Source organism: Misgurnus anguillicaudatus, unplaced genomic scaffold (assembly GCF_027580225.2).
Source record: "Misgurnus anguillicaudatus unplaced genomic scaffold, ASM2758022v2 HiC_scaffold_28, whole genome shotgun sequence".
NCBI classification, from domain to species: domain Eukaryota; kingdom Metazoa; phylum Chordata; class Actinopteri; order Cypriniformes; family Cobitidae; genus Misgurnus; species Misgurnus anguillicaudatus.
Genome location: NW_027395278.1, coordinates 6,897,081 through 6,923,388, shown reverse-complemented (window position 1 = coordinate 6,923,388; position 26,308 = coordinate 6,897,081). Strand labels below are relative to the sequence as shown.

At 37.3% G+C, this 26,308-nt stretch overlaps 1 protein-coding gene across 1 annotated transcript in view; it reads left to right on the top strand.

Annotated features, from left to right (window-relative positions):
• The window catches only part of LOC141362616 (E3 ubiquitin-protein ligase UBR1-like), a 46,951-nt gene that overhangs the window by 11,082 nt on the left and 9,561 nt on the right, over window positions 1–26,308 (top strand). Inside the window, exons 5-38 of the mRNA XM_073864925.1 lie at window positions 1,970–2,097; window positions 2,400–2,538; window positions 2,698–2,760; window positions 2,870–2,993; window positions 3,302–3,409; window positions 3,543–3,631; window positions 3,747–3,845; window positions 4,957–5,114; window positions 5,525–5,624; window positions 5,733–5,861; window positions 6,317–6,497; window positions 8,093–8,154; window positions 8,238–8,348; window positions 9,533–9,598; window positions 9,694–9,795; window positions 10,124–10,187; window positions 10,382–10,506; window positions 10,616–10,668; window positions 11,312–11,414; window positions 11,530–11,578; window positions 13,462–13,616; window positions 13,830–13,929; window positions 14,341–14,444; window positions 14,527–14,625; window positions 14,722–14,903; window positions 16,377–16,579; window positions 16,698–16,791; window positions 17,044–17,196; window positions 17,296–17,393; window positions 17,507–17,603; window positions 22,301–22,449; window positions 22,563–22,618; window positions 22,710–22,806; window positions 22,891–22,958. Coding sequence (XP_073721026.1) covers window positions 1,970–2,097; window positions 2,400–2,538; window positions 2,698–2,760; window positions 2,870–2,993; window positions 3,302–3,409; window positions 3,543–3,631; window positions 3,747–3,845; window positions 4,957–5,114; window positions 5,525–5,624; window positions 5,733–5,861; window positions 6,317–6,497; window positions 8,093–8,154; window positions 8,238–8,348; window positions 9,533–9,598; window positions 9,694–9,795; window positions 10,124–10,187; window positions 10,382–10,506; window positions 10,616–10,668; window positions 11,312–11,414; window positions 11,530–11,578; window positions 13,462–13,616; window positions 13,830–13,929; window positions 14,341–14,444; window positions 14,527–14,625; window positions 14,722–14,903; window positions 16,377–16,579; window positions 16,698–16,791; window positions 17,044–17,196; window positions 17,296–17,393; window positions 17,507–17,603; window positions 22,301–22,449; window positions 22,563–22,618; window positions 22,710–22,806; window positions 22,891–22,958 — 3,708 coding nt within the window. The remainder of the gene's footprint in view (window positions 1–1,969; window positions 2,098–2,399; window positions 2,539–2,697; window positions 2,761–2,869; window positions 2,994–3,301; window positions 3,410–3,542; window positions 3,632–3,746; window positions 3,846–4,956; window positions 5,115–5,524; window positions 5,625–5,732; window positions 5,862–6,316; window positions 6,498–8,092; window positions 8,155–8,237; window positions 8,349–9,532; window positions 9,599–9,693; window positions 9,796–10,123; window positions 10,188–10,381; window positions 10,507–10,615; window positions 10,669–11,311; window positions 11,415–11,529; window positions 11,579–13,461; window positions 13,617–13,829; window positions 13,930–14,340; window positions 14,445–14,526; window positions 14,626–14,721; window positions 14,904–16,376; window positions 16,580–16,697; window positions 16,792–17,043; window positions 17,197–17,295; window positions 17,394–17,506; window positions 17,604–22,300; window positions 22,450–22,562; window positions 22,619–22,709; window positions 22,807–22,890; window positions 22,959–26,308) is intronic.

The window sequence follows — 26,308 nt, the reverse complement described above, 5'->3', positions numbered from 1 at the left end:
ACTTTCAATAGCAGGGGACTATTTTCAGGCACTGCATAATATCATTGCGCCTTCTGTAGCCATGTTACTGCAGCAAAGTCCTTGATTATTACACCAGAATGAGAATATAGTTCCTTGCCATATCGGCCTAGAAAATTGCAACTTTCAATTTTCCGTCGATGTAACTACAGAAGAGTCAAGTTTTAAGTAGGAAAAATAACAAAACTCTTTGGTTATTTTTTTGAAAAACAGCCCCAAACCATGAGGCTTCTACCCCCAAACTTAACTGTTGGTATGGTGTTCTTGGGGTGGTGAGCAGTGCCATATCTTCTCCAAACATGGTTTGTAGAATGACTGCCAAAATGTTCAATTTTACTTTCATGTGACCATACTACAGTCTCCCAATATCCACAGGCTTCTCCAAAGGCTCTTTCGCAAACTTTAACCGAGCCTCAACAAGCTTTTTGTTCAGCAATGGAGTCTTGCATGGTGAGCGTGCATGGATGCTATGGCGAATTCAGTGCATTGCTTATAGTTTTCTTTGAAACAGTAGTACCTGCTAGGTATGTAACGATTCAATTGAGTGTCCCATTAAAATTGCCTGTCTGAACAAAATAATTCAAAATATTCTTTATTATCATGAAAATACCTGAAACAATCGGAAGAACAGCGATATAAATAGTCCTGTTGACATTTCCTGGAATAGCGTTGTAATGCTACATCTTCTGTGGCACAAAGGCAGTTTCTGCACAAGAGCGCCCCCTGGCTTTGGGATGTGGCGGGATTTCACCATAATAAACTCAAATTCATTCATTGAGAGAACGCGCATTTGCACGGTTAATCGTTACACCCCTAGTACCTGCTGATGCAAGGTCTTCCTGAAGTTCTGCCCAAGTGGTTCTTGGCTCTTGGAGAACTCTCCTGATTATTCTTTGGACTCCTTGGACAGGGATCTTACATGGAGCACCTGATTCTTGCCGGTTTATGGTAAAGTGATGCTCTTGCCATTTCCGGATAATGGCCCCCACAGTGCTCACAGGAACATTCAGCATTCTGGAAATGCGCCTATAATCATTCCCATCAAAATGCTTTTCAACGATAAGATTACGAAGATCTTGAGAGAGTTCTTTGCTTTTACCCATCATGAAGTCTTTCCTGTCCTCCTGGGTTATGAGAAGCCTTTTTAGGACATCAATTAGGACTAAAGCAGCTGATATCAATTAGTACTGATAGGGGGCAGGGCTTCTCTCTCAATACTGACAGATTTCAGGTGATCTCCTGGCTTTCTATGCCATTTTGCAGCTTGTTCTCTTCATGTGTTCAATACTTATTCCCTTAGTAATTTCACTTTATTTATTATGACTCAACTTGTATACTTAAATGTTCTGATTTCTTTGTATGAATTCAATATTTGGCTTGATGGCTACATCTGGTGGAAATTGTGTGTCACAGCCCACTTAGAAATCCCCTTACTGATTTAATACTGATGTGTCAAATACTTATTTTCCCCACAAGAGAAGAAAGAGAAAATCACTTCTTTAGAAGTTTTTTAACAGTATATCAATTAGGTTATATTAAATATGTTAATATATGCCATTGTTTTCTGGCCTGTTGCCAGGGCTTTGCTAGTCATAAATTAAAAGGATAATTTGCTGCTAATTTACTCGCCAGAAAATTTGCTGCTAATTTTCTCACCTGCAGGACATCCAAGAATTAGTTTCAAATAAAAATTATTTTAAGCTAAAGCTAAGTCCTTGGTTATTAAAAAAAAAAATCCACAAGTGTCTTCTTTTTAAGAGCTAAATAAAAAGGTCAGGCAATGCAAAATGAATACCGGCCACTCCTGACTAACTGACAAACTTTCCCTTTAAGAGATTTGAGCATAAAATATGTTTGTTGGTATTTGGTGTTCATTCTACTATTTCAGATGTCATTCCACAACAAGTTATCAGTCTATAGCTCTTTAAGTATGTGGTTATGTGTGTTACAGGATGAGTGTACGTTAGATTCAGGCCTTCAGGAACGTGCTCAGACGCTGTTTCGGACACTGCTGCATTACACTGCAGATCTTCTGGTTTGGAAGGAGAATGATGAACTATCAGAGGAGCTGAAGCCAAAGTAAATAAAGCCACAGACATTATTTAAGCAACAAGCTGTAATTTCCGCAACAGGGCTTTCCAATTTTCACTAAAAGAAGTTCAAGGTTAAACACTTGAAGATTTTACATAGAATATTTTGAAGTTAATCTCAGAAGCCTATAATTTATAACAGGATGTGCCTGTACAGATTTTGACATATAAATAAATATTAATCAAAGTATTGTGTGATAATCAGCCTTGATCTTTATCTCTTGTCACTCATTTATTTTGCTTTGGTATTTGGTATTAAAGACATACTGTGTTGTTTTATGTCTTGTTTAGAGTCAAAGAAGACACCTACTTTTGTGTGCTCTACAATGATGAGCATCACTCATATGACCATGTCATTTACACACTTCAGCGTGCTATTGGCTGTGACCAAAATGAGGCTCAAATATACACAACTCTCATTGACAAAGAGGTGTAGTATTTAAAGCATGTCATTACATGATAGTGGACATTGGGTTAGTTTTACCTGATAGTGGGTTAGTTTTGCAAATTAAGTGCATATTAAAGTTAAAATCACTTTAACTTTGTTGTGTAAATTGACTTTTCAGTAAAGCTTTTGCTATGATTTCAGGGACGGAAAGCAGTGAAAAGAGGCATTCTGAGATCCTGTCAGCAAGCAAAAGACAGTATCAGGGTAGACCTAATAGCCTTCACAGTGTACACATTTCCCATTATAAGGGATTATGTAGATGTACTGAGTAATACAGAGTGTCCATTTACCCAATTTTATTTTCCCTTTGCAGCGTAACTCAGAGCACATTACCCAGCAACCGTTGCGGGTGGAGATCCTTCACACTGCTGTGATGGCTCACCAGACCTTTGCCCTCAGACTTGGCACATGGTTCCAAAAAATCTTTGGATACTCAGGTAGAACCTTAACAGATGTTCACACCAAGTCTAATGCAGTTAAATGATTTGATTCAGAGTCCATTTGCTGATCACCTTATGCATTTTGCACATAAACTTTCAAACCACTTTCTCAGTCTTGCAAGCTCAAATGTGATTGGCTGACTTTTTGCATGTTCCTGGTATAAAGAAACTGAGTTTTTAGTTTCCCATTATTGTTACTTTATGTCAGATATCTCCTCATCTAAATTAACCTCTTACTTGACTACTTGTAACAGTGTTTATTTCTGTAAATTGTGTTTGATAATTTTCTTGTTGTGGTTCTGCAGTTGGCTTTAGGCAGGTGTTTTGCCAGGTGGCTTTAGAGCCAGGCGTTGACAACGATAAGCTCTGCCTGATCAGTCGAGTCATGCTACATGATGCCAAACTTTATAAAGGTCAGTAATGAGGTCCCTCAGTCATTGGGTTACAGTGTTTATATAGGTTAGGGACATCTCTAGTAGAAGTCAAGTCAAATCTGAATACTATATCCTGGTTTTTGTCTCACCTGTTTTTTGTAATTCTTCCCAGGTGCCCGCAAGGTCGTCCATGAGTTAATTTTCAGTAGCTTACTAATGGACACAGAATACAAGAGGCAGTTTGCCATGAAATTCACAGAGGTATTATTTTATTTAAAAGAGAGTATAACTGCTTGTTGTCATGATTTAAAGTGTTCAGTACATATTTTCATCCACGACAGCTAAGATAAAATGTCTTGTGTATATCATCCTTCAGCACTATAAACAGCTTCAGGAGGACTTTATCAGTGATGACCACCAAAGGAATATTTCAGTCACAGCTTTGTCTGTACAGATCTTCACAGTTCCCACTTTGGTATGAAATTACAGCCGTCATATCCATATCCATTACTTAGGAGACTTTTCTCGTCTTAAAGGGGACATTTCACAAGACGTTTTTAAAGGAATAGTCTACTCATTTTCAATATTAAAATATGTTATCACCTTAACTAAGAACTGTTGAATCATCCCTCTATCATCTGTGTGTGTGCACGTAAGCGCTGGAGCGCGCTGCGACGCTACGATAGCATTTAGCATAGCCCCATTCATTCAATGCTGCCATTTAGAGATAAAGCTAGAAGTGACCAAACACATCAACGTTTTTCCTATTTAAGACGAGTAGTTATACGAGCAAGTTTGGTGGTACAAAATAAAACATAGCGCTTTTCTAAGCGGATTTAAAAGATTTAAAAGATAATATTGAAAATGAGTAGACTATTCCTTTAAGGTGTAAAATACATCTTTGGTGTCTCCAGAGTAAGTTTGTAAAGTTCTAGCTCAAAATACCATATAGATAATTTATTATAGCATGTTAAAATGGCCACTTTGTAGGTGTAAGCAAAAATGTGCAGTTTTTGGGTGTGTCCTTCTAAATGCAAATGAGCTGATCTCTGCACTAAATGGCAGTGTCGTGATTGGAAAGTGCAGACGAAGGGGGGGTATTTTCCCCTTCTGACATCACAGGGGGAGCCAAATTTCAATTACCTATTTTTTCACATGCTTGCAGAAAATGGTTTACTAAAATTAAGTTACTGGGTTGTTCTTTTTCACATTTTCTAGGTTGATAGAAGCACTGAGGTCCCAATTATAGCACTTGAACATGGAAAAGTCAGATCTTCATGATATGTCCCCTTTAAACTAGGATTTAGTACAGTTACTGAATCCTACAGGATGCTGTACTTATACTGGTAGACAGGATGCTGTACTCATATTTTATAACCTAAACATCTTATAGTATAGGTAACAGTATAAGTGTAGGTATAGTAGAAGTATGCTCGTTGAAACACATGTACAATGTTCTTCTTTCAAGTAGCATTTTAAAAAACAAATGCTGTTTTTTCTCAGTCATTTTTCATTGGGCAAAAACATACTTACTAGTTGGACATATTTATGGTCATGTGATGTATGTGATGTATTCTCATTTATAGGCCAGGCAGTTGATCGAGGAGGGCAGCGTCATAAAGGTGATTATAGACACAGTAATGGAGATGATAAGGGAACACCTCGACAGCAACAATCGCTTCCACTTTCAGGGCTATAACTCAGACAAGTTCTTCCGGATTCAAGTTATCTTCCATGACCTTAGGTGAACCCAAAAGATCTGAATAATTTACTTAAAACGTAAAATGTTGTCGTCTTATACTAATGACATGGCATTCCAAACCCATATGACTTATGTGGAACACAGAAGCTGAAATGCAGAAGAATGTACTTTCATAAAATGAAAGTGAAAATGAATGGAACTTGTGTTGTCAAGATCTTTAAAACGATAACGGTTTTATAAATGTTTGATTACAGTACTCTGGTGATAGTATTATAATTTTGTGTGATTAGAGTACCTAAGCCATAAAGAGCCTCACTTGCTTTGTCGGATATTTAATCAGATTACTGTGTTTGACAAATTATTTGTATTGTACTTGTTTCCTTGAAATGATTGAAAATATTGTTTATCTCTCTGAAAGTCGTTTTAATGCCAATTTATTTTGATGATATCAGGTACATTCTCATCAGTAAACCCTCAGCGTGGACTGAGGAACTGAGAGTGAAGTTTCTTGAAGGCTTCCGTGTCTTTCTTAGTTTCCTTCGTTGTATGCAGGTAATATTTTCCAACACACTACTTTTAATATAATAAAAAAATCAGTGATATATTCTGTGTTTTCACTTCCACTAACCAGTACTTGGGTTTGGGTCTTTCTTGTATCAGGGGATGGAAGAGGTGAAGAGGCAGTTTGGTCAGCACGTGGAGGTGGAGCCAGAGTGGGAGGCGGGGTTTACTCTTCAGATGCAGCTACGTCACATTCTCTCCATGTTTCAGGACTGGTGCTCTTCTGATGTGAGTCACAGCTACTTAGAGATCTTGCTTTTCCCCTTCTAAGTGTTTCAAGTATCTAAACATTGTGGTGAACCAAGTGCACCCATTCATGGCATTACCACCAGGATAATGTGCCATGCCACACTGCCAGAATCAAGGGGTGGTTCAAAGAGCATGATGGTGAATTTTTAATATCCCCTTCGCATCCAAATTCATCTGACATTAACCAAATTGAACATTAATGGTTCGGTCTGGAAAAGTGGGTTTAGGCGGGTCATAATGTAATGGCTTATTGGTGCATTATACAGCATGTAATTGTAAAAATGGTTCAGGGCATGCATCAAAAGTATTACATAGTTCACTGTAAAGGCCATTACTCTTTCTGTGTTAATTAGCTTTAAAATTTTGTTAACCTCTTGTTAATGAATAACCTTGATATGTGACAATGTGTGGGTCTGTTTTATTTATATACACAGGAGAAGGTCTTGCTGTTGGCCTTTCAGGAGTGTTATCAGGTTTTAATGTCTTGCACCAACCAGCCCTTCCGCAGAGAGCCAACTGACAGCTACATGTGCAAGCAAATCCTCCATGCACGGCCTTACAAAGTCTCCCAGGAGCCTGTCTCCATTCACCTGCCCGTCTCTAGACTGCTGGCTGGTTAGCAGAGTGTTTTTTATGATTCTTGAAGCACAAAAATACGGCACCGTCTTTATTCCCTTGTATTTATGTAGTTGAAAGTGAATGATGACTGGTTCAGACAGGCTACAAAGTGCTATAAATGTGCTCCACATGATGCCATCTATTCCTGTATAACAGGGTTCCCCAAATCTTACCCTGGAGGGCCGGAGCACTACAGAGTTTAGGTCCAACCCTAAATAAACATACCCACCTGTGATTTTCTAGTGATCATGAAGACCTTGATTAGCTTGCTCAGTTGTGTTTGATCAGGGTTGGAGCTAAACTCTGCAGTGCTCCGGCCCTCCAGGCTAAGATTTGGGGAACCCTGCTGTATAAGCTATATATTCCCTATGTAAGTCTCTTTATGAGTTACAATGTTTTGGATGGAGGAACAGAATAAAAATGTAAGTCATTATTTTCTGATAATCTTCTCCAGTGGGCTGTTAAATCCTGTATTAGTGAGTTAAACCCAAGAAAGGTTTTAAACAGAATTAATATAAAATTTATGGCAAAACTATCCCTTTAAAGGAAAACCCCACAGTTTTATAATTTTTTAATTACATTAAAAAAGAGAACTATATTGTATGGTGGAAGAGCACTTAGTTTGCAGCACTTCAGTCTCGGCGCACTAACATCATCACTCCTGACAACTCCCCCTTTCGGTAAAAATTCTGTCAATATTACTGCGCCCGAGGTCAAAGGTCTGCAAACTACGTGCTCTTCCGCCATACAATATAGTTCCCATTTTTTATCAGCTTAAAAATTTGTCACATTTTATTTTGTGCCACCATACTTATAACTACTTATGTAATAGTCTTTAAATAGGGAAAACATGGAAGTGTTTGGTGGTTTTCCAATTCATCCCTGTTTGGATCCTAAGGAATGAATGGGGCTATGCTAAATGCTAACACATTCATGATGCTGTATAGTGTAGAAAGATAAAGTGCACGCATTAAAAAATATATATTCATGTATTAATTTGTCAAAGTTGAGGTTAGAACATAGTAAAATATTGAAAACGGTAGTTATTAATTGCATTTAATAATCTGTATTCTTTAGCTTTTTTCAAGTTATTAACTCTTTCACCGCCAGCGTTTTTAAAAAAAGTTGCCAGCCAGCGCCAGCGTTTTTCATAATTTTCACAAAAGTTTAATGCCTTCCAGAAAATGTTCTTCTTCAAATATATAAACATACAATATACAAAATGAAAGAACAGACCCTCTGCTTTCAAAAAAAAAAAAAACGTTTCATCCTACCTTGAGAAGTTCTTTTGTAATCAGCTTTTGAATATGGGTAGGTTTCTGCAAAAACACCACATTTTGAGCAAAAAGCAGAGATAATTCCATTTTTGTGACGGACTTTTCATAGAGATCCCATTCAGAGCGATCTTTAAAACAGACACGGACATGCAGCAGCTTGCCATAGGGCAATACTTCCGGGTTTAAAAAGTTGCGGAAAGACGGAAATACTCGTCTTGGCGGGGAAGCGTTTTCTCTTGATTGACGAGATATCTCGTCAATGGCGGGGAAAGAGTTAAGGGTGTGTGTTTAAACTCAGTCTATATTTGCTTTTAGGTTTATATGTGCTTTTGTGTAAAACCGGAGCAGTTCAGTACCTCCCTGACTTTGTGGATCCTGTAAGTGCTGTTTTAATTCTAAGAATAAACCTTTAATGTGTTGAGTTCTGGTGCTTAGCTTTAATACTGTGTTTGTGTTGCAGGCTCAGCTGAACTTCATTGAGATGACAGAACAGTCACTGCGCTGTGTGGTGCTAGCAGCTCAGGTGTGTGCTGACATGTGGCGTAGAAACGGCCTGTCACTCGTCAGCCAGGTGAGATTTAATCCCTTATGCCCTGTTTACACTAGTTTATTTTTGTTTTAAAAATGTTTTAAAATAAAAACAATCCTGGTCTATTGCCGATTCATAAAAGATCCACATACGACTGAACAGGCATGAAACATGAACATGCACTGACCATCTGTATTCAAGTGCAAAAGGGCTTATTGATCAAATAATAGCTTGCATTTTGCGGATTGTCTTTTGGGTTCTAACCTTTTTAGCCATTTCTGTAAAATTTTGTAACTAAGCCCCTAGCGTGAGTTTATACTGCATGTAACAGAAGCGGACAGAGCGCGCTGGTGCAGGCAGCTGAAAACGGGAGAGTTAAAGGTGCAGTGAATCTGGCATTTTTAATGTTTTATACTGTTGTGTAAGGTCTACTTATGAAGTTTGCGTGGTTTTTACATTCAAAACATCAAAAGCAATAAGTAAAAGGTAGGGATGCACCGATATGGAAATTTTGGCCGATAACCGATAACTCTTTGTATTTGGGGGCAATAACCGATATCTATAGGCCGATAAATATTCATATTATTTTCACAATGAGAAACTCGCAGACCGCGGACATCTTGTCTTTGCGCTAGACTAGCCTACTCTTCTTAAGCCCGCAACAGGTGTCATCATCGTGCTATGTCACAGAAAGCACCAATCAAAACTCCACATGGCCAGCAATGAGCAAGTGAAGTGGTTCAACAAACCAAAATAATCCATCATTTATCGGCTTTCATTTATCGGCATAATTTTCAGGATGATTACATCATTACTTTTACAATAGCCAATGAGAGATGTGCTCGCTCTGGTATGAAAATCTTTATAATATCCTGTAGTGTGTGATGCGCCATGATTTACAAATCTTGTAGTGTAAGCATGTTTCTGATTTTAAAAAAGCTGTCAAGATTCTCCTGTGTGTTTGCTGCAACCAGATTCATAATGGACCATCATTTTATAAATCCTGTAGTGTGAGCTTCCACAGATTTGGAATTGTTTTTTTTTCATACAATTTTCCTAAAAAATTCTTAAATGATGTCACTTGCAATCAAACTTAAAATGTTTGCTATCTGTATTGTATTTTAAGTTTAAAGTGGGTGGAAAATAACTTGGTAATGGAATTAAATGCATACCGGTAAATGTTACTTTTGTTACGTTACTAATCAGTTTTTTCTTTACTACGTTAGGTGTATTATTATCAGGATGTTAAGTGCAGGACTGAAATGTTTGATAAGGATATTATCATGCTGCAGGTATGGACAGAAAATCATTAAAAGTTATAAATATTTGCAAACTTTAAAGTGTTTTACCAGATCTGAGATTAATGACATTTTCTGACCATTTCCAGATTGCTGCTTCCAAAATGGACCCGGACCACTTTCTTATGTTCATTCTTTTGAGATTTGAACTTTTTGATATTTTTAACGGTAACTGCCCTAGTAAAGATCAGGTGAGTAAACCTATATTTGTGAATCAATTCCATTGTTGATAGGCAAAGATATTACAGTTATTTTTAGAATGATGCTTTGACATTAGTGCATGTTTTAGATAATCTTTTGTTGCAGTTCAATGGCTTCGTTAAATGGCGTCTTTTTAAAATGTTTACCTTGTTTTGTTTAGTTTTTTTTTGTAGATAAACAATATTACAATTAACATGTTTAAGTATTTACTTACTTATTCCTTATTCCTTGTTTTTTGTATGTTTTTATTTTTTATTTTATTATAAGTGTTTAAAGTTACTGAAATTGTTGTGAAATAGTTGCTTCTTCACCACACAGGAGGTGCTGAAGCAGTGGAATAGTTTAACAGAGGAGATGCTTTACCTGATAATCATCATTATAGGCAAGTTCTCACCTTGACCAAAACAATACATACATACAAACATATTAGTTTTACCCCACATGATTTCTCTTGATGGACAGGATTCACTATTCATCAGTTAATAAATCTCAAGTAATACAGCAACTATACTGCCTTTTGATTGGTAAAATGATTTGTCATTAGTTATTTTATATTTTACTACGTCCAATGTGCAGGTGAGCGGTACATACCTGGAATCAGTGACGTGACTAAAGAAGATGTGACTATGAGGGAGGTTATTCATCTGCTGTGTGTTGAACCCATGGCTCATAGCAGCCTTGCCAAAAGTCTGCCTGAAGATGTAAGTCATTTTATAAGCCACTTTTACTGTACTTTGTAAGTACAAACCTGTGACTTTAATTGTGATCAATAAACAATTTTGAGGTGAAACGTCTTTTGTTGCATCACAGGAAAGTAATGAAACAGGAGTTGAATCCGTCATAACTAAGGTTGCCACCTTCAAGTGAGTAAATTCAAATAATTGAAGAGTTTGGTTCCAAAACCAAACAGGGGATCTTATGAAAAAATGTCCATTATTTTACGTGAAGCCAACGAAAATCGAGCAGAACCAAAACATTTTACAGCTGATCGCTGTGATAAAGTTCAGCGACGACGTCCCAAGTATAACCGCAGCAATGACAGTGATCTTAATATGACAGAGTAAGTGTTTTGTTTAATGCTATTAATGTTTAATCAGTGTATACCACTAGTCAACTAAATGATTATAACATGGCAAAGATGAACGCACATTTATATATTGATTCAATAGATTTATAGATTTTAAAAAAAATAACTTGTCATGTATTTATTGCATTTTGTGGAAAAAATTATCAGATTTTATAATAAATCTTTGAAAATCAAATTATGGATTTATTTTATGTTTTTATAATCTAAATATGCTATGTGAAAGTTTGTAACAGAAAATAGTGGTTTTCATCTTGTCACTTTCTTGGTATAGAAAACAAGTTTTTACCGAAATTAGTCCAAATGGATTTATTGCGTTTTGGAACCAAACTCTTCATATATTTATCAGGATTAAACTATCCCAAAATATAAAGTCCTCCCAAGTTCTTCCAAACATATAAGCAGACTTTCGGTTTGTCTAGGAAACCTGGAGTATCAGGTCATGGCTTGTATGAGCTGAAGAAGGAATGGTTGAAAGAGTTTAACCCCTTCTTCTATCATTATTCCAAACCTCAGCATAGTAAGGTACATGATGTTTATTTCATTTCCATCTTTGGAAAAATCTGGTTTAACCAGTTTCACATTTACCTTGCAAGACCATGAAACAGCAGGAAATGTTTTTTTGTTTTGTTTATAATAGGCAGAAGAGGCTCAGAAGAAGAGAAGAACCCAAGAGGGCAGTGATAAAGGTATGCTGTGCTTTTCCGTGTACTAAAGTGTACTTCCTTGTATTGCTAATGCAGTCTGTTAGCTTAGAAAACTGGTGGGTTTTGCTAGGATGTGAAGAGATGTAAAGCTGGGTATCATCCGCATAGCAGTTAAAAATTATGGTATGTTTCCTGATAATGTCTCCTAGAGGTAACATGTATAACGAGAATAGGATAGGACTAAAACTGAACCCTGTGGTTCGCTGTATTTAACCAGAGAGTGATATGACTCTTCCTCATTTACATAAACAAAGTGGTAGCGATTGGTTAGATACGATCTAAACCAGGCTAACATCTGACCACTGATACCAACATAGTTTTCTAGTCTATTGAGTAAGATTGTGTGATCTATTGTGTCAGAGGCTGCACTAAGGTCTAGTAATATAAGGATCGAGATTTCACTGCGATCGGATGTTAAAAGGTGGTCATTTGTAACTCTAAGCAGTGCTGTCTCTGTGCTATGGTGGGGCCTGAATCCTGATTGGAACTTTTCATACGTACTATTATTCACTAAGAATGTGCATAGCTGCCTTGTCACTACTTTTTCTAATACCTTAGAAAGAAAAGGGAGATTTGAGATTGGTCTAAAGTTATTAAGATCTCCCTGGTCGGTGTAATTTTTTTTAATGAGCGGTCTAATAACTGCTAGTTTGAAAGCTGTTGGAACGTATCTTAATTCTAACGATGAGTTAAAGATATTTATTACTGGGTCTGACACTACAGGGAATACCTCCTAAGTAGTTTTGTGGGAACGGGGTCTAATATACAGGACGATGATTTGGATGATGTTACAAATGGCTGAACCCAGAGAGTTTATCAAAGACCCTGCACAAAAATTCTGACATTCTTTGTACATTTTGTACTATATAAACCAGTGGTCTTCGCACAGAGTCTAAGAATTTTAATATTTATTTATTATATATTTTAGTTGGATTATTTTATGTATGTTTACATTTTAAGCATGATAAAACATATTAACAAGTTAAAAAATCAACAAGTAAAACAAAAAAGTTTTGATGTCAAAAAGTAGACCTCCAGTTTTATGCGTTATGGTAGCTCTTGCTCACAAAAAGTATGTATAATCAGAACAGCAAATACACTCTTTCCAGTTTCCACACACATCCACATGCACACACAGCTGTGACAGGTGTTTCAGGCAAAGAAGCTGACCCAAAGCTTGTCTTTGAAAAAGTACCTGTTGTATTTGTCGGGATGTACGTTCACCGAAATGTGTGCATGCACGAAACCAGCTATAGAGTTGTCGTCCAGATTCGAGGTAGCAGTGCCACATTGTCTTTCTTCTCCTGTGTTTTGTCACCTTCTGATTGGTTAACTTTATGTGCATCGCCAGATCGTCTTGTTCACCCGCACCAACACTACAAATTTATAACGACAGCTCCCAAACTTTTTTCACATGTTTAAAAATTATCGGGAGGTCGTGAGGTGCTCGCAACATGCTCGGCTCGTAATTCCTCTCACACCGTACAGGCTGCAACCATACAAGCATCAACAATTTGCTCCCAAGAGAAAAAAATGGATGCGAGCTCATACGACAGCAAAAATCGCACCGTGTACGTCATCCAAAATAAATTAGCAGAAAGAAATCTGTATCCTGGACAGGGTTTAGATAAATCCTGAACTAGTCCTTCCTTATTTCTTTCAAGTAGTTTTTACAAAAAACACACCTTAGAAAAAAACTTTACGGATGTGCATTTTGAGAAAACAATGGCATTGATCTATGTTACGATACGTCTTTCTTCTCCAAAAAGTAGCTTTAAATGTACAAAATCTTTAAGATATTTATATAACAAAAGTAGCAAGATACTTGCATCTACTCTCTGATCAATGTTGTTCTTCTGTTTCAGCCCTACGTCCCCCAGTGCCCCCTCCCTTTTGCCCAGCATTTGCAAATATAGTGCGTCTGCTTCGCTGCGATGTCTTCATCCACATTCTCAGAAGAGTTATGCAGAAAGCAGTGGAGGACCGCTCCAACAGATGGACCGAACCCATGATCCAGAGGGTATGTGCCATAATACATTTCTCTATATGTCACTTTATTCTTGTTTTAGTATTGTTCATTTGAAATTTAAAGGGATATCCCCCTAAAATTAAATTTGGGTTATCATTAACCCCCCCCCCCCCCCATTTTGTTCAAAATTCATAAGCCTTTCTTGTTTTAGTGGAACAAAGTTTTGAATGATGTTAAGTTTGTATCTTGTGTGTGTTTCTGCAGGCTCTGCACCTTGTTGCTCAGGCACTTCTAGAGGAAAAGGCGCAATTGCAATCTGGCAGTGCCAAAGATGTGACCTTTGATTTTAGTCTGAAAGCACAAAGTAATTATGCATATCTCATCTTTCTTACGTCAACTCTCTTTAAAGCTTTGTAACCAAGACGCTCTGTACCAGATGTGAAATCAGCAATAAATGCATACACCAAAAATAAATATTTTTAATAAGATTAGAGGATGTCTGCTTTTTATCAGTTGCAGCTTTTGGAACTGGTAAAAATGTTTTAATCGTATGTGAGCCAAATTAGGATTACAGGGAAGATAGTGGCATAAGGGTTTGTTGGCACTGCTAAAATATCAAATACCAGTGTGATACCATTATTTTTAATGAATAAGCTTTGATGCTATGCTTTTAGCTCCAAATGCTGTGTTTGACAGCAAGCTGTATACAGTTACTTTCAGTTTTTCATTGCTGTATTTTAAATTGCTGACGAATGCAAATGTACTGAAATTTCAGAAATCGGTTCTGAACATGGCAAGTCTTTGTTTCAATTCCTAACCAAAATGAAGTCTTTACCATCACTTGAAGCTCAAAAAGACATGATCACATGGAATTTACAGGTATGAATGTGGAAAAGTAATTGATTTAGATTTTTTTTATGTATTTGATTAATATTTAAGTCATGAATGTTTCTACAAAAAGATGTTTGAGGTGGTGAAGAGCATTCGGGAGAAATCCGGGCCTGTAGCTTCATCTCCTGTAGATCAGAGCAAGCCAGAGGAGTTACTTGGATTTCACACTGTGAGTTAGGTTTAAAATGCAACTCATCGTTGAATTATTTCATTCATTTAAAGTGTTTAAAGTTTTTTTATTATTATTATTAATTGCTCTGCTCAGAGTGTTCAGGAAAAAGAGAAAGCAGAGCGGAAAAGGAAAGCAGAGGCTGCTAAAGCGCACAGGCAAAAGATCATGGCGCAAATGTCTGCAATGCAGAAGAACTTCATAGAGTCAAACAAAATGCTTTATGACAATGTACCTGAGAGCTCAAGTCAGAGTGAAACAACTGCATCTCTAGAAAGGTAAATAGATTTGTTTGCTCGTGGTTTTGCTTTCACTTTGTTCTTAGTCCTTTACTTTTAACCCTTTAACACTTTGACCTTTTACTTCTTTACTCTGATTTTTTTTCTCTGTTGCTGTATTTTTTTCTGTCTTTCTTTCTTTTATAATCACTCTCTTTTGCTGTAGTTCTTCTTCTCTTTTGCATGCTTTGTCTTTCACTCTTTAACTTTCTTGCTAGTTATTTCTCTTTTGCTCTTTTGTTTTTTTTTTACACTTTTTTCACTTTTTTTTGCTCTTCCTTGCATCTTTGTTCTTTTAGTTGTACTTTTCCGTTTTGTCTTTTTAAATGACAAGTGTTAAAGGTACAGTTTGTAAGATTTTGCAGTAAAATATCCAAAAACCACTATGCCAGTGTTATAGGTTTTGTTCAGCTGATTACTTACAATCTCTCGAATGTTTTGAACTACTTTTAAATCATGAGAAAATTGCCATTTTAAACAGTGACACGGGGCAGTGCAGTTGCCTGTCAACTTTGTTTTACACTTTGTTACCGCCTTTACTGACCTAGAAACCACATGACAACAGTCTCCTGGCCAAAAGCGAAATTGGTAATTATAATGTGATTATTGCTGTAAATAACCGATTAAAAACTTAAGCCTTCAATATACAATACCAGATCAAAAACCAACCAATGAACTTTATAGTTTACTTTTTTTTCTGTGTTCTTTATAGGGGTGGGCGATAGATAAACTGGTAAAACGGTGTATGATAAACTGGTGTAGATTTTGGACTGTCATTTCTTTTGAGGTATTGCTGTATATTGCTGTGCGCGTGATCATGAAAATGTAACATTTGCACACGTATTTAAGCACTGCAGTTTAAAACAAGTGACATTAAAACAACATTGCTATATTGTCACCCTGTTTCTGTGTGAGAGGAGCTCATTGAGCTCGTAAGCATTTTTTCTGCTTTATTGGCCTTAAATGCACATATGTGTCACATTTTTTATCAGTATTTATGTTCCCTGGGTTCAAACCCATGAACTTTTGCGCTGCAAACGCAATCCACTACCTATGGCTATACAGGAACATTTAGGGTGAAACTCCTTAAGAAGCTGCTTGATAAAATGCCCGAAGTAATATTTTGCATATTCATTTTCTCACAGTTTTGATGAGTTAACTATTATTCTATAATGTGGAAAAAATATAAAGTATGAGTAAAGGGGGTCACGCACTGGACGAGAAGCGCCGTGTCACGCCATGAATCTAAAAACAGAACATTTTATTTTCTATGAATACGATACAATACCTCAGAGTTGTCCTAGACACGATGTGGCGCTTCTCGTCCGGTGTACGACCCCATTCAGTGATCCTAAACGTTTGACCGGTAGTGTTGTATTAAGCTTGTCACCTAAAGCCTCACCATTCGTTATTTAAGTCACCCCTCAAATGTGGTAATGATGGCAGCTCATGGAGGTTTTTCATATTTTGCAGCATTCTAATGGATATGGATGACAACAGGGTAGCTGTAGGACCTCAGCAGGGTGTTTGCTCTACAGACTGGGAGGCTATGACCTGCATTCTGTGTCAGGAGGAACAGGAGGTTAAAGCTCAGGCACCCGCCATGGTACTCACAGCATGTGTGCAGAGATCTACTGTTCTTACCCAGTGCCGGGGCAAAACACTCTCTGCCAAAGGTAAATGACATTGCACAGTTCATTTTTGAAGGTTTTTCTGTTAGCTGGTTATTAGCATCATAAGATACTGCAAGTCTACTCTGTGCTTAAAACTGAATATTTCCTTTTGGATCAAAAGAACAGTACTACCCTCTATTTATGTCCCCTGATCTGGCTGTGGGCACACATACTGGCAGTTGTGGACATGTGATGCACGCCACCTGCTGGCAAAAGTAAGTCAGTGTTTAATTTGTGACAGCTCATGACATTGATAAAAAATACAACAGATTTTCAACGCAGGAAACAAATAAATATTTTGTTTTAGTTCCTTTCATTTGCATTAAGTAATTTACATTTCAGAGCGTCAAATGAGAGAGCATCAGTATTGTCGTTTAACATGAGAATTACAAAGTTCACTACGAAAATGTTAATCACATTTGAAAGTTTCTTTTGCACCAATGCAATTGTTATCCCTTTGTTCTCAGGTACTTTGAGGCTGTGCAAAACACCACTCGAAATCGGCTGCACACGGAGCTGCTTATAGACCTTGAGAATGGAGAATACATGTGTCCTCTCTGCAAGTCTCTCTGTAACACTGTTATTCCTTTGATCCCTGTGGAGCCCAGCAAACTCAACTAGTATGACTTTAATATTATTATCTTCTCTCTACTCTACTTTGTCCAGTATGGTGTGTCTAATGTTATACCTCTGGCCCCATTTTTCTCACACTCTTTCAGTGAAAGTGCTGAATTAGTTGGTCAACATCTAACTCTTGCTCGCTGGATTCATGTAGTACTTTCCCGGATCAGAGGCCTGAAGGCTAAACGAGAAGCAGGTGAGAGTCCCGACTCTTGAGTGATTCCTACTTGCTTTATCTGCCTTTTCAGTCAACATGCAAACTGATTTACAAAATGACTTGCTTTGACAGAATGCTTTGTTATTTTGCAGGCAGTAACAGAGAGCAGGGAGCAGAGCAAGCCACCGTGTTTTTTGAAGAGGGTCAAGCTGATTTTAGATCCATTCTCAGTTTTGGAGTTCAAGAACCGTGAGTCTTTGAACAGATTGGTTTGTTTATGAAGTGCTAGTGTCATTTTATGCTGTCCTTAATATTTGTAATAAGATAATATTGAGTAAAACTACAATTTGAATTTAATTGGGAACTGTGTTGACCTTGGTTGGGGCTAAGGCATTTTATTGCCTGTTCACCCACAACCGTCGACATATGTAAAAATTAGTGCTGGGCAAAGATTAATCATGATTAATCGCATACAAAATAAAAGTTAATTTTTTGTATAATATAAGGGGTCTCCAACCTTTTTGTGAGCAAGGGCTACCACAATGGATAAAATGGAGGGCTACTTTTTGATTTAGTCTACTTAAAACTTTTTGTTTTACTTGTTGATTTTATCTTAGGGTGTTTTCACATATGTTGGTGCGCACCGTGGTGCGGCCTCGGAACGCACCAAAATACATTGTATAATTTTTCAGTTAGTGCGGTCCGTGTTCACATATTATTATTTTTACTGTACTCGAAATGCCGCACCGTACACCACGTGACAACGGTCACCCCTGTCATTGGTCTCTGACAGCTCTTACCGTCTCATGACCACCCCCACGTTTCCATGACAACCAGCCTGACAGGGAGAGCGCAGCTATCAAGATGTGGAGATAAACGATGCACGTCTTTGCGAAGTTTCTTTGCTTTAACGCGAAATTGCGTAGTTGTTCTATTAAAGCCTTTCTCACGGAGCCATTTGCTAAAAGCCCGTAATGTCACTATTTGTGTGTAGAGGACAGCTATGCATTTATAAAATCATCAGCTCAAACGAAAAGGAGACAGCGAATCTCTGCAACGGACCAGGTTTGGCTTGTTTGTTGTTAACCCACAATATAACACCCGGCTCATGTCACAACGGAAGCCCAGTGGCTTAAACATGTGGAGAACTTCCTGTATTTGGTTCGGCCTGAGGTCCAGCAGTGTTCACACCACAGGTGGGTCGCCCCAGAGTTCGGAGACAGACGCTCCGAGACCACCTGTTTAGAGCGGTCTCGGAGCGGCCGTTTAGTGCGCACCCAAGTGCGGCTGTTGTGTTCACACAACCGTACTCAGAGCAACACGTCATTTGGGCTAACCTAAACAGTGTATATGTGAAAACACCCTTATTTTACTTGTTGATATGTTTTAGTATTGTTTAAAATGTAACTTACGTAAACCAAGCCAAGCTAATATAAAAAATACGCAATAAACAAATATTAAAATTGAGACTATTAATAGAAAGTGCTTTGGCGGGCACATCAAAGACTTTGTGCGGGCTACCTGGTGCCTACGGGCACCCCATTGGAGACCGCTGATAGAATATATAAAAATATAAATAAATATATACCAGGGAACTACACTAACCTTTTCCACTGGTGGCACTTGCGCTACCAACTTTTTCAGTTACTGGCGCAAAATATGATTTGGTCGCACATATTTTTTTCAAGTAATATTAAGGCGCTCTGGTTAATAATGAACAATAATGAAATTGTATTGCATACAGATATGCTTTTTATTTTACTTGCCATCTTTTAAACCACATGCCGCCTTGTTTTCTTAAACGTTGCAGTCAGTGTTTCCCACAGATCTGAAATTTACTTGGTGGTGGTAACCATAAAAAGGGCAATCATTACCCACTGACAAATAATGGTCTACTATACATATGACGAAGAACTAATAATGTGTGACACAACACAATACTTTGATTTATTGAAAATTAATATTAATTTCACATTATATTTCATTAATCTAAACACTCCAAACTTTCTTTGCCATTAACAAAGCTGACACTGTTTGTCAAAGCACCACGAAAACACTTACTGTTTTTGCACTGATATATGAAGCAATTAGACCCCTTTTATCAAACTCAATATAATACAATACTATGTATAGTATATTAATAGACAGTGCAGGTCTATAGATTATAAATGTGACTGATGTTATGACTGATGTTATAATGGTAATAATTTCTATTAAATAGGCACTTTTACTGCTTCTGCTCTATCTTTCTATTTCTCTCTTGCCGATTTAAAAAGCTTAATCCACTTTATTTCAATAATATTATTCCACTTATTTTATTTTCAAATCTACTTGCTGTCCCGGTGACAAACTTTACATTGCTTTGCTCGTTTAGTGCAATGGGCTTGACATTAGCACTGCTTTTTTGCTACAATCTGTGCAAACTTAATATGGATATGGTTTTAGAAAATATATGGTTTATTAATAATAAGATTATTAAAAACATGTGAGAAAGAAAACGCAGCGCGTGGTCGTAACAAGAACCATCGCCATAGAAACCGAAGGCACGCTAAACTGCACTCGAGCTTTAGCGCGGTAGCGCTCATGTCCGTTTTCCGATCGACTCGGGTTATAAACTCAATATTAATCAGACTTGGGACCCAAAGTAATTAAACTAGGACCTAACCGGACCCGACAGACCATTTAAAATATAAACCCGGAACCATACGGGTCCCGCGTCCTCAGTGAAGAAAGACCTCTGCTCAAGTTCAGAAACATGGAAGACACTGCGCTTGCGTCGCGTCGCACCCAATTCATTGAGAAACAGCTGAGCACGCAAACGCACACTGATGGGGAGAGACACGACGTGCTTTCACGCAAAATGAAGCCAACGTGTTGATGGCTCAGAGCACGTTATAAAACGTATTCTTAAAATCCACATTTCTGTTTTAATAAATGCTCATAGTAAATCATAGCATATTGTCTAAAACATTAGGTAGCACATTTGCGACCCATTAAAAATAAGGGTCGCAACGGCAGTTCAAAAGGTCGCATATGCGACCATTTTGGTCGCAGTGTAGCTCCCTGATATACTCATGTAAATGTTTCTTAAATACATAAATGAATGTGTGTGTATTTATAAATACATGATAATTTTGCAAACAGACAATTGTAAAAAAAATTAAAAACATGATAATTACACACAGCACACACATGTATATTATACTAAAAATTACTTTTATTTTGTATGCGATTAATCTTTGCCCAGCACTAATAAAATATGGACGTAGTGTACGTGAGGTCAACCAAAGGTTTGTAAATAGCTTTTTTTGAAGTCAACAGTTTGGGGGCCTCCGTCGGCATTTTGGCAACACGTCACCTCACATCACTTGCGGATAACAGAAAATGGGTAAAGAGGCGGGACATTGATGAAGCTGAAGTGAACGCTTGTTGAAACCACCCCTGCCTAGCTCGACTGTAGTGATAGCAGTGGCAGTTTGCCCGTCACTCAAGTGGCCACACCTTTAATTATGCATAACTTTAAGGCTTAAACCGATGAGTTATAAAAAATTCACCCACCTCACAGTTATCATGAAGGAAAAAAGCTACAGTGGCAAGAAAAAGTATGTGAATCTTTTGGAATATCATTATTTTCTGAATAAATTTGTCATAAAATGTGATCTGATCGTCATGTAAGTCAAGGGTATTGACAAACATAATGTGTCATGTCTTTATTGAACACACTTATTCAACATTCAAAATGGCAGTGGAAAAAGTAAGTGAATCAGACCTACACATAGTTGAGGAGGAATTTTAGCCCATTCTTTCTGGGAGAACTGCTTAGCTCTGTCATATTCTTTGAACGTCTCATCATGTGTATGGCCCTCTTCAAGTCAATCCATAGCATTTCTTTTGGGTTGAGGTCTGGGCTCTGACTTGGCCACTCCAAAAGGTGGATTTTATTTTTCTGAAGCCATTCTGTTGTGGACTTGCTCTGGTGTTTGGGGTTGTTGTCCTGTTGCATCACCCACCTTCTACACAGTTTCAGCTGATGTACAGACATTCTCACATTATCATGAAGAAGTGTCTGATATACTTGGGAATTCATCTTCCCCACAATGATTGCAAGCTGGCCAGGCCCTAATGCAGCAAAGCAGGCCCAAATCATAATGTTTCCTCCAAGAATGATAAATGAGGGCCATTATGTTTGTCAATGCCCTTGACGTAGATGAAGATCAGAACACATTTTATGACAAATTCATAAAAATAAAAAATAAAATCTTGCCGTTGTATATAGACCAAAAGTCATTTTTTGTTCAAGGCTATAAACATATTTGTTTTTGTTGTAAAGTTGGCCATTTTAACATGGAGGTCTATGGGAATTGACTCCCTTTTGAAGCCAGCCTCTAGCGACTAGTCGATAAATTGCAGTTTCCGTATTGGCTTCATCAGAGAGATTGTAAGGTTGCCCACAACTAGGCATAGGCCGGTTATCGGTTTCAATGTATACCAAGGTTTTAAAGAGTCAAGGTTTCAAAACCACTGTTATATTTAATATAATTTTTTGAAAGAATATTATAATTTAAGGCCTTATTTTTCCCTGGCATACATGTTTTATGTTGCTTTAAAATAAAATGTATTGTGTCCAGTTGAAAAGTTGTTGTTTGTATATGCAGACATTTGAAAATAACACATTTTAGTTTTGCAATGGCAATACTGCAACACTGTGAAATCATGTTATTTTTGATTAAGGTTATCATACCGCCAAAATCTCATACCTGCCCATGTCTACCCACAATACCCTAACATGTTTCACAAACAGCATGGTCAAGCACTACTCACATGTCCTTTAATTTTGTATTAAAAGAAATGATATAGGAGTAATTCTGATGTTATGTTGTCTTGAGTAAAAAATATGTTGTTAAAAATTTTAATCTCCAATTTAAACTCTCTTCTTGTCTGATTAGGCCGAAGTTCTCCAGCAGCATCACAGAGATGTTGGGGGTCTGCGCAGTGACAGTGCACAGGGTGGGTCTGCAGACTGCCCCCAATGATCTGTGTCCATACGTACCTGTTATGTCCTGGAACACCTGCGCCTACACTATCCAAGCTATCGGTAATGCTGTTTTTCCTCTCAGCTTATCTGCACTGATGATTTTTTAGATACAGTGCCTTTCAATTCCGTTTGTGCCTCATCACTTGTTTAAATATATCTGCCTCCCTCTGTAGAGAGCATGCTGCAGGATGAGGGGAAAGCTCTGTTTGGTTCCCTTCAGAACAGACAGGTGTGTATATAGGCGTTGCTGATACAGATCGGTGTGCAGCTGCCAATGTTTTATTCTGGCTTGATTTGTAACATTATATTCTTTTTTATAGCTTGCTGGACTCAAAGCTGTGGTGCAGTTCTCATCAGCTCAGAGCCTAAAGAACCGTCAGACTGTAGTACAGCAACATTTCGCTGATATGCTTGCAGGTTTGTTGTATGTGCAATATTTTGTGAGATGTTTATATTTTTGATGCAGTAATACAGTAGTCTTCTCTCTCTCTTTGTTTTTAGTCTTGTTGCCTGTCTCTAATGTAGAGGACACACCATCAATATTAGAATTGGATTTCTTTCATCTACTGGTGAGACATTTTTATTACTGAAAATAAAAATATGTGTTATTACAAGCATGTTTGTCTTTTTTTGTGATCTTTGCCAGGCAATTAAAGGGGCAATATTTTCACTACTAGAAGATGCTAAACAAAAGCAAAGACTTTAGTTTGATAATGCTTTTAAAGAGCATGGAAGTATTAGTCTGCATGTTGAATGTTGATAGGAATCAATCTGACAGGATTCACAAATAATGTTCATGGATGACATATTAACATAAATTCCCCTTTCAAAATCTACAGCGAATGGCCGGTTTGGGCTGCAGCCCTCGACTTCCCAGTTAAATGACGTCAATAAAATAGTTTTTGACTAAACTCCGCCCACAGGAATATGTCTGTTGCCAGGCTCTGCTAAGCTAAGCTGCTAATGAATCACAAAACACTAAACAAACTGCACTATCAGAACTCGTAACGTATTTCTGAAGGAGGGACTTCATAGAACAAGGAAGACATCAGCCCGTTTTTAGGACAGTGAAAACAGCGATATACAGATTAAGTAAATTGTGTGGAAAAACACAGCTTTTTTACATGTGAAACATGAACACATGGATGCCACAATTCTCAATACATTATTGAACCGTTCGGTTCGACCCCCACGGTGCAATACGCGCATGTGAATTGCGGTTTTTCGGTTTGTCCATCCAAATCTGTCAGTTTTATATTCCCTGCACTTCCCCTCATGATCTGCACGCTTATAAACGCCACCACGAGTTGATATCCAGTCACTGTGCGCTACCTGCGTTAACTCTGCTTGAACTCTGCTTGCAATGCTGGTGTCAGATTTCATTCGCGTGCACACACACCCAACAGAAGTACGACAACAAAAAGCAGCAGAACGACTTTCTTTTAAATCTGAGGTGTGGATTAATTATTTGCGCGTGTAGATTACATACAACATCAATGTAAAGATTGATGGTAAGGTATAGCCTTCATTTACAATGTAAAGTTTAATTTACTAAGTACAGGTATATAAAATGGCCAATTTATGTAATGTAATGTAATAAATTCACATGTTCCCCAGTTTGAATAGGAGATCATTTTTATATGTCTTTATTTAATTATATCTTATATTATTGTATCAATACACTAGAAATGTGTAAGATGATTTTGCATTTACATAAAATAAAGAGAACTGCAATTAAAACCAGTATTTTTGCTTCTTAACATCTCACTGTTCCTGTTACCTTAGCATAGAATAATAAAAAAACACTTTAATAGGCCAAGGCATCAGAACCGAAACCGAACCGAAAACCGTGGACAAGATCCGAAAATTGTATTGAACCATGAACTAAGTGTATTGTTGCATCACTAATGAACATGTTATATTGCACACTGTAAACACAATCAGAGCTTCAAAAACACAAGAAGAACGGGACCTTTAAGGGAAGTCACATAAAGTGACTGCTAGATTCATCATAAGCATGCTCCTATGAGCATTTTAGGCAGAATTGGGCACTTTTGCATGAGAAGTCACATTGCCACTAGAAATATGAAATTCTCACTCTGAAACGCTGTTCTGAGCTGGATATGCTTTAAAACGGCTAGTTTTATCATAAGCATGCTCCTTTAAGCATATTAGACAGAACTGTTGCACGTTTGCATCAGAAGTCACATTCTCACTTTGAAACACTGCTCTGCGCTTGATATGCTTTATGTCTTGCCATTCTTAAATGTTCCCAATCTCTTTCCAATCCTCTGTAAAGTGATACAAGACAGCGTTGTCCGGTCAGTCCATGATTTATACTCTGATTCACAAATGCGTGTGTTTGGAATCACTCTCGCGGACGGTCTCTGCGGCACTGCGTAAAGTCAAACATGCTTTTTGGGCACACATGAATGGGTGTTTTTGCTGCTGCTTGATTAGCAGCGCGGTACAAAGCTCCGTATGCTCGTGGTTTATTAATTATGACCTGAAATAGACGCACAGCGATTTTAGGAGGATGAATTGTATGTACATCTTGAAACGGCACAATTTGTGCAATGTGCGCATGTCAAATAATCACAACAGATTTAAAGCTTCTACCATATAAACACGCACATCAATCCGATCACATTATTAAGTGTTCTTGTAAACGGAATGATAGGATTTATCAATCAGAATGATAAGTGTTCATGTAAACGGAATGATAGGATTTATCAATCAGAATGATTTTCTTCTGATTGAGGCAAAAGGTGTCCATGTAAACGTAGTTAATGTCATTATAGCAAAAAGCCAGTAGAGAACGCCAAAACAATGCTGTTTATTAGCAATATGCACTCCTAATGAACTCATTTGGAGATTTTTTTGCACCCTCAGATTCCAGATTTTATAATAGTTGTATTTGAAGAGTTTGGTTCCAAAACGCAATAAATCCATTTTAACAAATTTCGGTAAAAACGTGTTTTCTATACCAAGAAAGTGACAAGATGAAAACCACTATTTTCTGTTACAAACTTTCACATAGCATCTTTAGGTTATAAAAACATAAAAAATTCAAATCCATAACTTGATTTTCAAAGATTTATTATAAAAACAAATTCTTTTTTCCACAAAATGCAATAAATCCATGACAGTTTTTTATTTCAAAATGCTATAAATTTATTAAATCAATGTATAAATGTGCATTCATCTTTACCATTTTATATTTATTTAGTTGACTAGTGGTATACAATGATTAAAAAATAAACATTAATGGCATTAACCAAAACACTTACTTTGTTATATTAAGAACACAATGTTTTAGCATGAGAAGCTTGATGCTGTCTGGAGAACAAGCAACCGAGTGCCTCTCGCGGAAATTATTAGATGTTGATGGCGTATGTTTCTTTCCCGTCACAGAAAACCATCACAGGTTTGGCAATGCTATTAAAGTATTATTTTGTTTTGTTTGTTGATCACGAAATACAAAGTAGATGAGGAAAATTAGGATTCCGTGTACTCAGCGCGCCGCCATGTTTGTTTACATTGCGTGAATGGTCCGCTGTAATATCAGAAATGGATTTATTGCATTCTGTAAAAAAGGAGGAGTGGCGTTTGTCGCATTTTGGGAAAAAAGGGAGAAAAGATGACAGAATATCACGGCGGGTATTGGATTTTGCGTAAAATTAATTATTTACTTTTAACTACTGACCTGATATAATACTGATTTTGGCAGTAACTCATTTTTTTCAAAAATGGCGTTTTGGAACCAAACTCTTCATTTCTGTTATATAGTGTCCTATCCTAACATTATGTATACATCTGTTTTGTGGTCCAGGGTCATAAATACATGTTGTTTGTATTTTTTTAATTAAAAGTAACAAGAGCAAAATCTAGAGGCCAGAATATTACGTAATATTACTCT